General features: G+C 37.1%; 2 protein-coding genes across 8 annotated transcripts; both read left to right on the plus strand.

Annotated features, from left to right (window-relative positions):
- The first annotated feature begins 3,173 nt into the window (after positions 1 to 3,173).
- LOC103711256 (protein LNK1-like) lies at positions 3,174 to 14,462 on the plus strand. 7 transcript variants are annotated; one of them, XM_026806309.2, is made up of 10 exons: positions 3,175 to 3,361; positions 3,725 to 3,841; positions 5,160 to 5,469; positions 5,569 to 5,680; positions 5,806 to 6,094; positions 6,217 to 6,300; positions 8,950 to 9,594; positions 10,282 to 10,430; positions 13,737 to 13,872; positions 13,968 to 14,462. In XM_026806309.2, the coding sequence occupies exons 2-10, from the start codon at positions 3,758 to 3,760 to the stop codon at positions 14,073 to 14,075; spliced, it is 1,917 nt and encodes a 638-aa protein (XP_026662110.2). In that variant the 5' UTR covers positions 3,175 to 3,361; positions 3,725 to 3,757; the 3' UTR covers positions 14,076 to 14,462. The 7 variants fall into 7 exon arrangements, with proteins under 7 accessions (XP_026662112.2, XP_026662110.2, XP_026662109.2 ...); XM_026806308.2 differs by having other exon boundaries at positions 3,176 to 3,361; positions 3,712 to 3,841; positions 13,959 to 14,462; XM_026806310.2 differs by having other exon boundaries at positions 3,176 to 3,361; positions 3,712 to 3,841; positions 5,193 to 5,469; positions 13,959 to 14,462.
- Positions 14,463 to 15,600: 1,138 nt separating this feature from the next.
- Positions 15,601 to 16,508, plus strand: LOC103711255. Its single transcript, XM_008797333.4, has one exon. The coding sequence runs from the start codon at positions 15,601 to 15,603 to the stop codon at positions 16,240 to 16,242; it is 642 nt and encodes a 213-aa protein (XP_008795555.2). The 3' UTR covers positions 16,243 to 16,508.
- The last annotated feature ends 1,235 nt before the right edge of the window (positions 16,509 to 17,743 follow it).

Raw genomic sequence — 17,743 nt, forward strand, 5'->3', positions numbered from 1 at the left:
ATAATATTTTATACCTTTATTTTTGTATTATACTATAAATATAATATCATATTATATTATATCATAATACATTAATATGGCATGTTAAATAATTTAATATTATGTTATATTATGAAAAATTAATTTATACTAATAATTATAATATTTTATACCTTTATTATTGTATTATACTATAAATATTGTATTATATTACATTACATTATAATACATTAATATGTTATTTTAAATAATTTAATATTATGTTATATTATGGAAAATTAATTTATAATATTAATTATAATATTTTATACCTTTATTATTGTATTATACTATAAATATTGTATTATATTACATTACATTATAATACATTAATATGTTATTTTAAATAATTTAATATTATGTTATATTATGAGAAATTAATTTATACTAATAATTATAATATTTTATACTTTTATTATTGTATTATATTATAAATATAATATATATTACATTATATCATAATACATTAATATGTTATGTTACATAATTTAATATTATGTTATATTATCAAATATTAATTTACTCTAATAATTATATTACTATTATGCTATATTAACATAATATTATTTTATATTACAATAATATTATACTATATCGTATATTTATGTATTAATTTATGTTATGTTTTATTATGTTGTGTTGTATAATACTATGCAATGTCCTTTATGGTAATTTTGTCATATAAAAGTACTTTCTCAGTTTGTTTACCAAACACAAAATAAAGTACCACAGCACTTTACGAATGTAGTTACCAAACAGCAAATAACTTTTTATAACAGCTCTACTTCAGACAGCTCTACTTCCAACAGCTCTACTTCCAACAGCTCTACTGCCAACAGCTCCCCCAAACAAGGTAAAGATTCAAAAGCAAAATGCAAAAAGTGGAGATGATTATCGAGAGACAAGAATATGGAAAGTAGAGATAAATGGTTGGAGACTAGAACTAAATGTGATAACCGCTAAGAGAAAAATAGCTGAAGTGATTTTAACCAAATATGACAGGCATCAATTCTAGAGAAGAACATATGTTTAATGGTTAATATATATATATACACACACACTAAATTGTAATCCTGAAAAGGACCCTACACCGATCAATGACCAAAAGCTCTATTTTTACATTTTCAATTGTTTTTTAATTATTTTGATTTATTTTATAGTTTTTATTTTTTTAACTAGTAGTGTAGCATTGTAGTTTCCACTCCTCTCAAGAAGGCAGCATCATAGTTGCAAAAGTTTTTGATGGTCAAGACAATGAACCACTTAACCACTTCAACTTATTCTTTTCAATTTGGATACCAATGGCATGTGTACTAGAGGTAGCAATCAGATCAAGTCAGACTAGATACGGATCAGGATAGATACTGGTTAGATCAAGAATCTATCAACTCAAACCTTACCTATTTATTAAATGAGTTAAAAATCTAGGTCCAAACTCGATCACTTTATTACACAACTAAACCAACCGGACCTATAACAAGTCAAGCATTGCCACCCTAAATTGCCCACCATATATTAGCCTAATTATAGACCTATTCTTCTTTCCATCAACATCTTAAGAAATTCCTAGTTAGGTCGGGTTGTCCTTGAGTTAGGCCGAGGCACCAATTTTGTAGGAGTTGAAAGTCAAGAAAGTGATGTGAAAGTTGAAAGCTCCTCTTCGGCCAAAGATAACTAGAGATAGTCATGTTCTTTCTATGTTTGTGATGGTTGGAATCATATGTAATAAGGCAAGAGAAAGAAAGTTCGGTATTTCTTTTTTTTATTAACTTAGAGTTTGTATACTTTTTAGACCAAGTAGCTTGAACGGGATTGATTTTGATCAATGATGTTAGATGACCATTTTGACAATGTTATTCATTTATTTAATTTTGCATAGTTGCCAATATAAAGTCTATGGCATCTCTATATTCTCCATTATTTTTAAAGATTCAAGTGCATTGAGTTCAATTTAATTTTAGATACTTAGATCAATCAATATTTTAATGACTTATATAAATTGCAATGCATGTCAAGCCAGATATAAATTAAAGAGGATCTTAATTATACAATCAATGGCATATAATAATGAATCTCAAATTCTCAATAAACATAGACACCCGTTGTAAGTAACCCTCCTTTAGCAGATGCGGTGAATATTTTGCTGATTGAAAGAAAGAATTTTGATGAAATGATGCAGTACCAAGGTCTTACAATCCTCAAAATTAGGATGTCTTAAAAGTTTTCTAAATTAAAAAATTGTATTGTTGGATATTAAATTCGGTTAGGAATCCAGTGATATTTGGAAGAGAAAGTTTTATGAAATTTTATTTAAACTCAATCTATCCATATTACAAGGAAGGGGAACTTGTTAGCCTAAAAATGGGATGCACGAGATATTTACGTTTTGTACCCAATATATATATCTTTGGATTTTTTTACGAATATTCTTCTAAATATCGGATTTTGCATGAATACTCTTCCAAAATTGATATTTACACGTATACCCTCGTAAAATACTTGTTTTACTATTTTATTTTTTTTATTTTTGTTTTTGCATATGTACCCATGCAATCTAACGACGTTAAAAAATTAACGGTTTCAAATTAAAATGACTAAAATATTTTTAATGGGTAGACATGCAAATAGATCGTGATACTGATAGCAAGAAAAGAAAATAGAGACAGTAGCATAATTATAAAATTTTATTTTATTTTTAATAAATATAAATATATATTTTTTTAATATGATTAGAATAACCTTATAACGGGCATTTGTACAATAATAAAATTTTATGAAGATATATATGAAAATATCAATTTTGAAGGAATGTTCGTTTAAAATTTGGTATTTAAAAGCCCCATCCAAAAAGAAAAATAAAAAAACGCTTTAACTTTACATTGAACGGTTAGGATTAGCGCAGCCTAAAATTAATGCCTGCCGAACTTTACACCAGCGAGTACAGAGAGGCCACGCAGGCGTGATCCGTTCTCCCGACACGTGTCGTATAGGGAAGGCTCTGGGCGAGCGCTCAGCCAATTGGAATTAGTCATTTGATAGGATCCTCTCCCATGCTCTCGTCCACGAGTTGGAGGCTTCTAGGCCCCACCGTCACGCGTCCGTCGAAGCCCTCCACCGCCAGTTTATAAAATAGAATATATAACTTTAATTAAAAAAAAGATACAGTACAGAAGCCCTCATCTTCTGAGGACCAAGGCGATAAAGAAGCCTCTGGAAAGATCGAGCTCCAGCCAGCGTTCGGATTAGGGTTTTCCGGAATTTTGGTGGGGATTCGGCCTCTTTAGCTTCGATTTTGGAGTTCTTGAGCTGGTTTTGCTGGGATGAGGTCCTGCTGAGTCTGGGGGTAGGTCTTGTCTCGATTCTTTTTTCGTTTCCGGATATTTACTTTCCTTTCGAGGCTTAACCGGGGCTCTCTAGCTTCGTTCAGAATTTCTTGATCTAATTCTGTGGGCAGAAAAGTTTCTTCTGAGACTGCTGTTAGGTCTTAATCGGCTTGGGGATTTTTTTTTTTCTTTTTTTTTTTTTGTGGTTTTATGATTGGTTTTCTGAAAAGTTTGATAGTTTGTTTCGTCCTCTTTTAACTTCAGTTTTTGGAGTTTTTGAGCTGGTTTTCTGCGTGAAGAAGATTTTTGAGAGTTCTGTGTTACTTGTTTACGGTTTTTTGGGTGATCTTGTGATTTTTGTTAAAAAAAGATTTCTATTGCAGGGGAAGATCAAAGGCTATTTCTTGCTAGCGAATATGAGATCAGATCCAAGGGAATTGTGTACAGTTTTGCCCCAGGATAGATTGATGAAGAGGATGTCAGATTGGAGCTCTTGCAAGGTAGCTTTGCTTTAGTAAATTCTTGGAATTAAGTCTCTCTCTCTCTCTCTCTTCCCAGGGTTTGGGGGTGGAGGTTGTAATTTTTGCAATAATGTTATCTGATGTCTGTCCGTGGTGCTAAATTGATTGGATGCACATGGTGGGAATCACAACAGAATGATTTTAGAGATCTCTGCAGATTTTCATCTTTATGAATGAATGACAGATAATAATAGGTCAATGAATAGGTTGGGGATTTGATGCCGTTTTTCTAGATGACACCCAAAAATCATAACCAAGTGCTGGATAAGTCTTAAGAGGGATCTTATCACCAAAAGTAATTGACTGAAATCACCAATTGCTATTATTTCTCAAAAGTGAAGCAGCATAGTTCAGGGAGAGACCATGATATGTAAACTTTTCAGCAGCCTCCTCACCTTGCTCCTCAGTTTGTTGATTGTGATAATAAACTTTATTTTTTGCCTATCTTACTTATGGAGTTACCAATTCTTCCTGTCGTCGAGATGGTTTGATACAGCTTACCTACTGAGCTATATTTACCCCCGGCATGCTATGACAGAAAATTTATGCATTATGATTTGCTCCAAGCTGTTATTTTCCCTGCCAATTTTAAAAGGCAATGGACCAAGCCTGAGAAGGAGCCTAAGAAGGATCCAGCTCAACCAATCTCAGCTTGATAATGCTTAAAATTGGGCATATAGGTAGTATATGTGTAAGTGCATATGTAATCAACTGGTTGGATTTATCCAACAGCTGATGTATGGAGTGCTTAAGATGAGATTAAGGCTTTGATTGTGGATTATTTAATTCATTTGAATCAGGTTGAACTTTAATTCATGTTTGAATCAAGCTTTAATTCAATCTTGAGCCTAGTTTTGATTAAGCCCAAGCTTGACCTAAGCTTGGCTGGTTTCAGCTTGATTTAAGGTTATCAAACCAATCGAATGAGCTGTGCCCTTGGCTTGGTTAGATATCGGACTTGATCAAATAATGGCCTTCAGGCTCAAATTTGATTTCAAGCTAAGATTGATCATACTGAGGCCTGATCAAGCTTGGCTGGATTGCACTATATGTTAATCTATGGTACAGTGAGTGTTCAATATCTGCTATTAATTTCCCCATCCTTTGCCTACTTTGATGCTAACTTAAAAAACATTTATCAACTTAGACTCAATGTTGTTTAATCAATCTACTCAGAACATATAAGGATATCATCTTAAAATTATTGCAGTCAGTTTTGCTTGTCTATCTATGTTGAAACAGTTGTTAATTAAAATAGTTAAAGCTGTAGAAAACTGGTAAATTAATATTTGTGCAGCTTGTAGATAATTGGTGGGATGAATTTGCTCAGAGTGGTGTTTTTATCGTGCCTCATCGAGATGGTGAAAAGGTGAATGAATCAGTTGCTGTCAGTAATGCCTACAGGCATTTAGGAAATAATGTTGGAGAGAGCACAGGTAGCAGTGGAGTGGCTAAAACTGTACCCTGGAGGAAAGAAAAACCATATTTGGTTCCTCCAATGAATCATGGAAGCTGTGATCCTGAGTGCATCCACAATGCCATTACAATGGTGTCCCAAGATGCTGAAGTCTCTGATAGCTGCACAAAGGGCTCCAATGTGAACCCAGGTAGCAATATATTTTGCACAGGAAATTCTATCCTTGGGACTAGGGGTTCAGCAGATGGAAGCAATGATTGCCATTTCTCACTTGATAATGTTTCTCCAGGTGTTAAAGATACTTGCCTTTTGGAAAATGGACACGGAGATGGGGAGAATGATCTTGCATATTATGACTGGCCTGATATTGGCAATTTTGAGGACATTGACAACATGTTCAGGTAGTTTGATGAATTTTAGTTTTATGTCTGAGGTCTCTTTTTTTTATTGTTTTTAAATTTCAACCACAAATTTTATTTTCATTCATATATGTATTTTTTGATTTTTCGAGAAACTGTGATTTCAGATTTGGACAAGGGTCTACAGACGACGCAAACGATCTCTCATGGTTTCCCTCTTCGTCACATTCCATTTATGGTTCAGAAATTACTTTTGATTCAGGCTTACAGTCCTCATGTTCAGACTTGAATGTGCTGAATAATTCATCGGAACATCAGTCTGCAAACACCAACTTTTTGCCTGAAATTGATTCACCTTCTGCTGTTATTGATAATTCATCTACTGTTGGCTATCAATTTGATGGTGATTGGTTGGATTCTAGTGCTGGAAATGAAGATGAATTTGCATCCAAAGAAGTATGTAGGAAACTTCTGAGGCATTTGCACTATTGAATATTTATAACTGGCAGAACTGTAGAATCAAATAATTCTACATTTAAATGTATTTTTCTGATAGCCACTTGATATCTTTGTTCCAGTTGTATGATAAGAGGGCTGAGATGAAGTTATCAGCTCTTAACCAGACTTGCAGTGGATCTGAGGACCTTAATATGATAACTGATGTAAGTTTCCATAGATTTCCCTGATCTCATTGCCAATTCTAAGAAGTCGCTCTTCCATATAATCATCCTTTTTTGTTCTGTTTCCACAATTTATGGCCGAGCAATAAAGGTTATATGTGGTTTAATCCCATGAAGAGATCGAATCACGAATCATAATGAACACACAGGTCATTAGGCTAGATGTTGCCAAAATGGTTTATATTGTAATTGGCACTTCCCACTACATGTCAGGCTGGTTGATCCCATGGACAGATTGAGAGCTCACCGCATCCCTATAGGCTCCTTGGAGATTAGTCTTGTAGACAAGTGGGGATGGTATTATCCATTCTCATCTTGTGCTCAGCATAAGTAGTCACTGGCCTACCTGATGTCAAATATTGAGAGCTCACCACATCCCCATTGTCTACTTGGACATTAGTCTTGTAGGCAACTGGGGATTTTATGATTCATTCTCATCTTGTGCTCAAGCATAACTGGCAACTGGACTACCAGATGTCAAATGCATTGTACTGTAGCCATCTGATGGAAGAAGTCTTCATAAATAGCAGGTGGGCTACTTCTATACTGATTCTACTAGTCATGCTTATAAACATAACGTGTGCTCCATATGCTGATGAGCTGTCTTGAAGAGTTCACGTATTCTCTAGCTCCATACTATCATCAGTTCTGATCATTATTTCATCAACCATCATTCGTCCCATGTTGTTGGATTGTTGGTTCCATCTTTCTCATGGAAAATGATGGGCTGATTTGTGCTGTCTCAACAATTTCTTATGTGTAATCTGATGAATTTAGTCTCCTATTTCTCATCCTTGGGCTAGCTGTTTGGCAGCTTCATGGGAGGACTTCTTGCAACAATATGCCTTTTTCATCTGCTCCAAGCTTTTATGCATGTTGTAAAGAAATGAAGGGAATAAGGAATATGGATTATGTGACATTTAAATATCGTGTTGGTACTCCATTTGTTACATTGCAAATATCCCATTGATTTTGTATGACGTTGTGAAACAGAGTATGTGAAAAATTTGGCTGATGGCATTATCTTATTTGATCCATTGGAATCTTCAAATCATTAAATCTAATATTATAAGAGGACATAACCTATTAAATGTTGGATGGATGAGTTGAACCAATTAACAAAAAAATTGAGTTCATTTTTGTGGAACTGAGGACTGTTTGAAATTTATGCAACAATAGAAAATCATAGTTGAGACATGCATGTGTTTTCACATCCCCATTGTCTACTTGGACATTAGTCTTGTAGGCAACTGGGGATTTTATGATTCATTCTCATCTTGTGCTCAAGCATAACTGGCAACTGGACTACCAGATGTCAAATGCATTGTACTGTAGCCATCTGATGGAAGAAGTCTTCATAAATAGCAGGTGGGCTACTTCTATACTGATTCTACTAGTCATGCTTATAAACATAACGTGTGCTCCATATGCTGATGAGCTGTCTTGAAGAGTTCACGTATTCTCTAGCTCCATACTATCATCAGTTCTGATCATTATTTCATCAACCATCATTCGTCCCATGTTGTTGGATTGTTGGTTCCATCTTTCTCATGGAAAATGATGGGCTGATTTGTGCTGTCTCAACAATTTCTTATGTGTAATCTGATGAATTTAGTCTCCTATTTCTCATCCTTGGGCTAGCTGTTTGGCAGCTTCATGGGAGGACTTCTTGCAACAATATGCCTTTTTCATCTGCTCCAAGCTTTTATGCATGTTGTAAAGAAATGAAGGGAATAAGGAATATGGATTATGTGACATTTAAATATCGTGTTGGTACTCCATTTGTTACATTGCAAATATCCCATTGATTTTGTATGACGTTGTGAAACAGAGTATGTGAAAAATTTGGCTGATGGCATTATCTTATTTGATCCATTGGAATCTTCAAATCATTAAATCTAATATTATAAGAGGACATAACCTATTAAATGTTGGATGGATGAGTTGAACCAATTAACAAAAAAATTGAGTTCATTTTTGTGGAACTGAGGACTGTTTGAAATTTATGCAACAATAGAAAATCATAGTTGAGACATGCATGTGTTTTCACTTGTAGGTTATTGCATTGATTAATACCTTTATCTTAGCCACGTGATGTCTATGTTGCATCTGTTTTAAGTAGTGATGGAAAATACTACCATATCTGCATGGAATAATCAAATATACATGTTCGATTATGAGATACCAAATTTCCTATGGTCTATATGTTCTACTCTCCTGAAGTTTTGGAATTAAAATGGACTGCAAGAGCATTACAGGGACTCTTGTTTTGTGCTTGAAACCAATTTATTGAGCTTTTTTCTTATTATATTAAGTAATTTTTATATCTTATGATTATTAGAAATGGATAGCTAGCATTCTTAAAAGGAATTTTTATCCTTTCTGCAACTTAGTGATGAAAGCAATTTCTTTAATGGCATGCTACTGATCTGCCAAAATTTTTTAATTGAATATTATTCAACTTGATTTTTATAATGATAATTTAACATCTGTTATTGAAGCTTTCCTTCCATAACCAACTTTTTTTTTTATTTGTGATCCTAGAAACCATTCAAATGAAAATCACCATATATCTTGTATTCTTCACTTATTTTAAACTTGATCTTATTGATTTATATGAACATAATGCAGATTGGAAGCCAGTACTTGTCAGAAGAAAAAATAATCCAGCCATTTGCAGAGCGGAAGCTTCCCTCTTCTGCTATTTCAGCTGCTGAAACATGGCCATCTGAATGTATGTTGGAGCCGAAGCATCTCTTGGGATCTGCTTCATCAAGTTACATGCACACTTCTAATCCTCATTCGAAATTGGAATACAACTTTCCTACACATCAAGTTCCATTCACATTGAGGACATTGAGTAATGCATTTGAAAATGATACTGATCTTTCCTCTTCTGATAGAGTCTTAGATAATGTCACAATTGATTCCTACCAATACATAAAGAGGTTACCGAAGGAATCATCTTTGCCTCCAACAATGACACCGGGGGAAAAAATGGAGAAACATAAACAGCAGTTACATGGTTCAGTGACCGTTGACCACAAACATCAGCAAACATCATGCACAAGTAAAACCATGGTTATGAAAAATCATCACAGATCTCAACATGAGAAAGGATGCAGCAGTGAACAAGAAGAGAGAAGCATAGGACTTTCAGCCATCGACAAGGATTCTTCTATAATGCAGGAGAACTCTTTCATGACAACCGTTTCTTCTGATGACATCTCACTAGAGGCTACCAGTTTTCAACAGCTTCAGGATGTTGTAGATCAGGTATAGCTACCTACATTGAGCCTTAGAATAGAATTCATGTTAGAGTGTATATATGTCGTAGTGTGTGATATTGTTTTGTATCATTTGCTGGTATTTCACCATGCTCGGTGACTATACTCTTCATGTTTATATTTACACTGAATCTTAGCTTAGTAAGCATTTCACATTTTAGTTATCTTAGCTTCTTGCTTCTCTGAACCTAACACTTTCATCTACAACATTCATTGTGAGGACCCCAACACTGCACAAGTATTTCTTGTATACACTATTGTTGTATATTAATACTACAACATGCTTCTGTCTAACTTGGTACTTGCTTTCTGTTGCTAGAAAATACATTGCGACCTTAAATCTTAGCTTTTCAAATGTTTTCCCTCTTTTTAAAGTTGTGCATCTTAAAATAACTAATTGTTTAATTTTTAAAGATGGGTCCTATTGTAGTTTTGGGAATTACTTTCCTTTCGAAGAAGCTCTGCATTTATCTGCTGCATATGTACGTGTTGTATCTACCAATTTATCTACATTGAATGCCACCCTACTTAATGCTCTCATATTAAGTAATATTCGTGATTTGTTAATGAAATGAAAGGTTCTTCTCTTTTAGCCTAAAATTATAAATCTCTGTGGAAGTATGTGCACAAAATATCTGCAGTAGTGCCGGTAACTTCTACCATTTTTATTTTTCAGTTGGATGTTAGAACAAAGCGGTGCATTAGAGATAGTTTATACCGTCTGGCAAAGAGTGCTAGACAAAGGCATATTTTCTCTAACGCAAGCAATTGCAGCAGAGAGAGTAGAGATGCAAGAGTAACTCAAAGTACAGCAACATCAAACAGGTATGGTAATCTTGTTATAGTTTTGACATGAAAATTATTTACAATGCTTATGCTTTATGGACTTCAATAATATTCTTTGTTGTCTTGTTGTGACTTGATTGCTTGTAGCTTACTGTGCTCTAAATGCTTAGTGTACCCTTTCTCCTTGAAGTTTTGATTGGTTCTTTCCTGATCTAATTTCCAGTTATTGATCTTATGAACCATTAGCTTATTTTGAGCTCTTCCAGGAATCTACAAGATAATTTCAAGATGATTTCATCATTTGACTATGTACTATTTGCTATTAATGTATCATCAGGTCAATGTTGATTAATATGTTTTTAAAGTTTGATCATCAATAGCATTTAAATTATATGTGAATGCTGGGATTATATAGTAGGAAAGCTTATTCAGATAAAAGCCAAAATATGACATGAGACTCATGGAAGCATTATGCGATGTAATGGAATGTTGCAGATTCTCTTTTCAAGAAACGACAAATAAGATTATGCAAAAGATAATAAAGAAGATCATACTAATTTTTTTTTGCTTTTTATTCAACTTGGTCAATCAATAAATTGGGTGATTACCTATTGGACTTTGGTCTATTGGTTGGCACCCCTCTCTTATTTGCTCTAGTTTCAAACCACTACAAGGTGGGCTCCCATTATTATTCTCAGCAATGTTATAAATCTTGCTGGGTTGGGGGGCCATCCCGCATGTTCCAACCCATTCCTGTGAGAAACCGGGATTTGGAATCAAGATCAGGACCCCAATCCCTTGGGGTCCTCGCATCCTGCTCTTCCTGTGCATGTCCTGCTTGAGCATCAGGACCATAAGCGAGACAAACTGATTCAAACCCCTATCCTGCTTATCTCTCCTCATGAAGAATCCTTGTTGCCCAGCAAGGCCACATGGGCATCTCTATCATCCCCTCAGTACCCACGTTCATTCCCTCATCTAGGTGGTTGACATCCCTGAATCCAACACCATTGTCACCTTCTAAGATTTGGCGAGGGCGGATTTCTTCGGTGTGGGGTAGGGGAAGAAACGAGAGAGAGAGAGAGAGAAGGAAGAGGAGAAGGATGAGGAGTTGATGGCATGCTACATCTGGCAAATGATGTCCTCTGTAAGCAACGGAAGCGATGAGAGAGGAAGAGGGGGCATTGGTGCCAGCATTAGATGTTCGAGGCAGTGGCAAGGGAGAGAGAAATAAAGGGACATGGCAATGGAAGTGGAGGTGCGGGGAGAGGGGGGGAGCGGGGACTTGAATGGATGTAAGCTTGATTTTATAGCAGCGATGGATGGTTTGTGAGGGGCTGAAGTTTCAATGTTGCCCCTGGTTTAGAAAAATCATGAGCTAAACATGTTTGTGGAGGCTTTGGGAGAGACAGGACTTTTTTTGTTTATTTTATTCAGAGAGCATGTTTTGGGATGCCCCACCATCTCGATTTCCAGGACGGGGAGGGATGTAGCACACCCAGTTTATCGTGAAAAAGGGATATAACCATACCATGGTATTTAAAACCTAGATTTTTAGAGGAAAAAATTTTGATGGACGTCATTCTTTAAGTCCATGTAGCAAATACCAAGCCCAATGCATACTACAAAAACATGTAGGTATTCTTATGATAAAAGAAAAAGGATATTCGCTTATAACTCCTCCATTAACATTTATGGTGCAGATAAGACTTGCCCTGTTTCATTTTTGTGACATGATGCATGCGATCTTTCTAAACATTGAAGGAAAACTCTGTTATAAGTTTCAAAACTGAAATTTATAGGGTTTAATTGCTTTGGGTTACATAACTAAATTATGGCCTTTATGCCCTTAAGTTAAATTGGTACCCAACATGGGGCCCCACCTAAGCCATCCTATCTTCCTAGTTATCCCATTGCTAGCCCGACTGCTGGATACATTCCATCTTGTCAACTTTGTTGCCACCTAAGGCCTACTCTAAGTTCCAAAACCCATCCCTTCCCCTTTTCCTTCTTATGCCCATACCTATCTTACTTTCAATTACCATCCCCTTTTCATGCTAATCCTTGAACCTAATCATTGCTGCTGCCAACAGTCTTAACCCCACATCATCATGCATCCCTCAAAAGCTCTACTGTGGTTGCTATCACCACTACTTGATGGTTGCAGCCAATATCATTTTGACCAAATTCACCTCCTTTACTGGTTTGAATGAGACCTTGCTCATGGTGATGGGTGGAATAGGCAATTATGGTGGAAGTAATGTGCTCTCCTGTGCCTTGAGCTAGGTTAAAATCCATACACGGTCAATTGAAGTGATCAATTGAACCAAGAGGAGGGAAGGTGTATTGTTTTGACTGAAGACAAAAAATGTTTTAATATGAACTAAAATGGGTTTTGGCCCCAGCAATTGGCAAATAAGGCAGCAAGATCTATGGACCACTTGAATCCATCACAATCATTTCTTACTAGAAAAAGATTGCCTTTGGCCAAAATCGTCATATGAATGGAATGATGACCACTATGCAGCAATGAATTCGTTGAAGATGGCAATGAGGGCATTGAGCTTACAACTTGGCAAATGTTTCAATCTCCTGCTAGTTGTGGGTATTGTGGTAGTTGATTTCAATTATCAGCAAGGGAAGTTGGTGTCTAGGATCTGTTGCCAAAGGCTAAAGGTGTTGGGTGGTGACGAGCTGTCATACCCTCAAACGTGGAATGGCTTCAATTTTCTTAGGACAGAACCAATATGGTTATGACCTCAGCTTAGAATACATGGTTGGACATTAATTAGTATCCACGCCGTTTAACATGATCTAAAATTTCTGGAAGTGATTGCATGCTCATGTGATTGTCAACCTACGAACCTAAAATAATTTTGAAAAAAACTACACATCTGACCACCTTGACCCCCATCCTGATAGAGTTTGAATAACACCAATGCATTCCTTTTCTTCTATTACATCATTTATTTTTTTTAAATAAATCCTATCTTTAGCTGTGGCAGGTGCTAAACGCCTTCCTTTTTCAGTACTCTTGTTATTAGTACATCTGATCGAAGCATCTGAGGCAATTTGTTTGAAGTTATAAATAGAAACTAACTAAATGAAATTAATGCTTCTTTATTTTGCATGCACCAATGAGTTTGGATTCAAGCATTGACTGTTATATTACTATTGTATTTGAATTATTTGACAGCATCCTTGTGCCAAATGTTTAATAAATTGTTTATCACTACAAAAAGTTATTTGGATTTGCCTATAATAAGAAGTTATTACTGAGAGCAACATGCATTATTTCCTTCGTATCTGCCATCAATTGTTCATTTGATGCTTGTGTTTTAGCAGGTGTCCGAAACTTACAAATGCTGAGACTGAAACAAATCCTATTGATCGATCTATAGCTCATCTACTTTTCCACAAGCCTTCGGACCCTCCTACAGGACCTGCTGATTATGCCTTATCATTTGAGTCTCTTATCATTGTAAGTTTGACTCTTGACTGTTCGTCTTGGATAACAATGGTGCTCAAACATATGAATATTCGCTTACGAACTCTCACCTGTTACAGAATGAACAGGGCCGTGTTCCTGTCAGCAACCAGGCTGGGCTGCCTGATTTATTTGTTTCTCAAAAGCAAGTTGGTAATTGCAGAAGTTTGAACTTGCCGGATGGTGATCGACTATAAGAAATTTGGTGCTCCAGCTACACTTTCTCCCCGAGAACTATCATTTATTTGTAGACTGCCCAAAACCATGTATAGTAATAGTTTAGTGGTAAGTTAAGCGAGCCATAAAACACTGTATATATATATATATATATTTGTATGTCCCAAAGATAATTAGGGTGCACTAACATGTAGTTAGCTGATGGTTGTGCTAAGCTAGTATGTGCTGGTTTTGTTTCTTGTGCCACGTGTGCAAAATTGAGCCATGCAATAAAGGAATCATTATCGTGTCAGCCAAATTAGGTGCTTTGTGGGACCCATCAAGTACCAAAGGGATATGCAATTGTTATGGTTGTAATGAAATAGTAGACTGCTGTCACTGATACTCTTAATCATTCTTGTTACTTGTTTTGTATATTACGCATTGCTTTGTCGATGTTATGACCATCCATAGGGGCCTTGGCGTGAAATCATATAGGACTCCGTTAATAATCCATCATTAAGCCCAAATCCATGTCCAATTTCCGCTTAGCAACTGGCGTCACGAAGTTTTCTTTCGGTGGAAAGGCCGAGCTCCTTCATTTAAAACCCAGTCCAAGAAGATATTGCTCCGTTATTTTTCCGATTCGTGCAACCTTATAAACAATCAGGTGACTCTTCACCACTTGGATCTTCATCTGGGGCTAGAGTGATGCTATGCAAACCACACCTTACCCCCCTTAATCCATTCTGAACCACATCTCGGCCCCATCTCATCCATAGTCGCCAAGTATTGAAAGCCCGATCATTGAATATTAATTTAACAGCCCATTGCTGGAAGCTAGTATGATCTCGATACTCTCAACCTTGGAGCATGTCTAATAAAACCTTGCGAGACTCGACAGGTTAGGGTGGAAAGAGAATGCGGAGACGAAGAAAAGGGGAGAGAGGAAAAGCATGCGGAGTCATGCAGAGAGGAAGAAAAGGTGGAAATGATCTTGAGAGTTACAGGCAAGCACAGCACACTCGCATCCTGCTTCCTCCTCTCCCATGCCTCCCTATCTTTCTCCTTCTCTGAACCATCTTGATAGATCTTGCTGGTTCTGGCAGGATTTTCGCAAACAAGATCTTAGGTGGCCCTCAATTAAAAGGCATCGGTTTCTTCCAACAAAAGTTGATTGTCTTGTCCTTAAAAGGCCTAAGAGACCCGGGAGTAATGTAATTTTATTTTATTTTTAACATCCGCGGCTCACACACGCAACAAATGTGAAAACAGTACATAAAATTAATAAAAAAAGTAATGCAACAAAGACGGGATAGATATGTAATTCTTTCAAATAAACTATCCAAAGTGCTGAGCCGCAGAAGCTTTCATTTAATTTACAGTACTGTTTGCCTCTCTGTAGCTCGGCGGCTACTGTAGGCCTTCTACGTATCCATTCAAAAGTGGCAATGTGACATGGAGAGAGAGAGGGAACTCATTTAGTAATACCACCCACTGAAATAAACCGTTGGCACCGACCCAACCGGACCGAACCGGACCGTGGGGAAACTCGACCCGTTTAAGATGGATCCGACCTCGCGCCCCCACGTTAAACCCTCTCCGCCGCCTGATAGCGAGAAGAGAAGGAGAACGACGATGGGGAGCCGTCTGGGACGACGGGTGATCCACTTCGCGAATTTGCCGATAAAACTCCTGACGCCGTCGCCGCCCTTCGACTCCATCCGCGAGATCGCCCTCAAGACCATCCCCTCAGCCACCAAGGTCGAGATCCGCCGCGTCCTCGAGTCCCTCTACGGCTTCGAAGTCGCCGAGGTCCGCACCCTCAACATGGAGGGCAAGAAGGTCAAGCGCGGACCCTTCCTCGCCGCCAAGCCCGACTACAAGAAGGCCTACGTCACCCTCCGGTCGCCCCTCTCCGTCTCCCCCGATCTTTTCCCCATACTTTTGATCCAGGAGGAGCGGCAGCTCATCGCCGCCGCGCAGGCCAAGTCCAGGCCTACCGTCGTCGAGCGGGAGGATGGTGGAAAGGCCCGGAGGCACTGGCTCGACGAGCGCCGCGAGGAGGAGGACGCGGGCGGGCGCGTGAGGCGTGGCGGTGGCGGTGGAAGGCGGAGGGGCGGTGGTGGTCGTGGGCGTGGGGCGGGGAAGAAGGCCGAGGAGGAGAGCAGGTTCCCCTGGAGTAGCATGCGCCTGTCGTCGAAGTAGTTTGTTTTGTTTTCCTTTGCTTTGCTTTGATCAGTAAGGAGAAAGTTCGCACCTTTTTAAATAATGGTTTCGAATTTGTAAGAAAAATGACTCTTTGTTTCGTTATGGATTTGGGAAAATATTTTCTGACTTGCTGTTTCGTTTTATGATACTTGATGTATTATGCACGGAGCTTTCTAAATTCTGTTATATTTGTGTTGGGTGAGATGCTGATAAGGTTTTGGGTATATTTTCTAGTTCGAGATGCAAGTTTTCTGCTGTGGGAATTCATGGAATATGGCATTTTGCTGTCACAATGGTTGGAATACTCTTCTTATTCGCACAAGACTGGATTCTTTTTTTATCAAATTGTAGATGGAATTTGAGTTGGAATGCCAACTCATTGATTCATGTTGATGCCATAGGCTCATGGGATCATGGGCGATTGAACTTTATAGGATCCATCCATCTCATTTCTTGGATATACTGCATCCTGGTTTCTGTAAGTGTCAAATCTTCTTGTTATCCGTATGTATGAGAATGGTAAAGTTGTACAGGAAGATAGAATTTGATATTGATCGATAACTCTTAATGCAGAGACAGGGGTTTGGGTATTGGAAAATGAGATTCATTCGATTAGCTCCATGACTGGGCAATACGTTCCTGAAATCCACCCCTAGACCTGGAAATCCAAGTAACTCGAAACAGGATCAACTACTTTGCTGTATTACAGTAATTCTAGTTGTCACAGGCTTTATGATTGCTACCTCTTTCTAAATCTAAATGTTAAATAGCATTATAGCAAGCTTGTTCCGATCTATTTGGCATGATGATTACTGTTTTGATAACAAATGGAGTTATCATTCTAAGCTTGCTAGTTAGTGTGGCAAAAATCGTACTGTGATGTCATATTAATGTTCAGATGTAGAAGATAGCATAAATTATAAAATATTTTGCAGCTAGTCGGAGATGGACCATGTTCAAATTGGAAGTTAACGATTAAAAAAACTGTTTTATGCATGTTTAGTTTGAAAATTTTGTTAAGGTCTCAATTCTATCTATCAGGTAAAATTGATTTTAATTCTATTTTATGTGGTAAACCATGCCCGTATGCATGCTTCGTTATATATTTGGTATCATTTAGGTTATTTCTACAATTTAGGTATTAGTTTAGGAGCAGATTGGTGGCAAACCCATGAAGAAGAATCATTTAATTGGATTTTTTGTGCATGTGTTACATAAGGTTACTTTGTAAAGTGCAAGCACTGAAACTAAGCTTCAAATATCTCATCTTCAAGGAGGATTAATTCTTGATTGTTCAACTTCTTCCTCATTGAAACTTTCAGTGTATTTAGGCTCCTTTTGTTGACTTCATGGGTCTAAGCTGAGCACATTATCAAATCACTGATTAGATGCATGGTGATATGGGAATGACTGACCTAATAATATGGGGATTGGTACTTGAGAATTGTTTCTCAGAATATTGAAGGAAATGGATTCAAAGAAAGTACATATTTATGTG

Source organism: Phoenix dactylifera, chromosome 8 (assembly GCF_009389715.1).
Source record: "Phoenix dactylifera cultivar Barhee BC4 chromosome 8, palm_55x_up_171113_PBpolish2nd_filt_p, whole genome shotgun sequence".
Taxonomy (NCBI): domain Eukaryota; kingdom Viridiplantae; phylum Streptophyta; class Magnoliopsida; order Arecales; family Arecaceae; genus Phoenix; species Phoenix dactylifera.

Excerpts from the sequence above, each read along its gene's own strand:
- LOC103711255 (XM_008797333.4), top strand. The coding sequence starts at position 15,601 with ATGGATCCGACCTCGCGCCCCCACGTTAAACCCTCTCCGCCGCCTGAT.
- LOC103711256 (XM_026806308.2), top strand. The coding sequence starts at position 3,758 with ATGAGATCAGATCCAAGGGAATTGTGTACAGTTTTGCCCCAGGATAGA. Across the intron at positions 6,095-6,216 it reads ATGAATTTGCATCCAAAGAA|TTGTATGATAAGAGGGCTGA; the intron begins GTATGTAGGAAA and ends TCTTTGTTCCAG. Across the intron at positions 9,595-10,281 it reads TTCAGGATGTTGTAGATCAG|TTGGATGTTAGAACAAAGCG; the intron begins GTATAGCTACCT and ends TTTATTTTTCAG.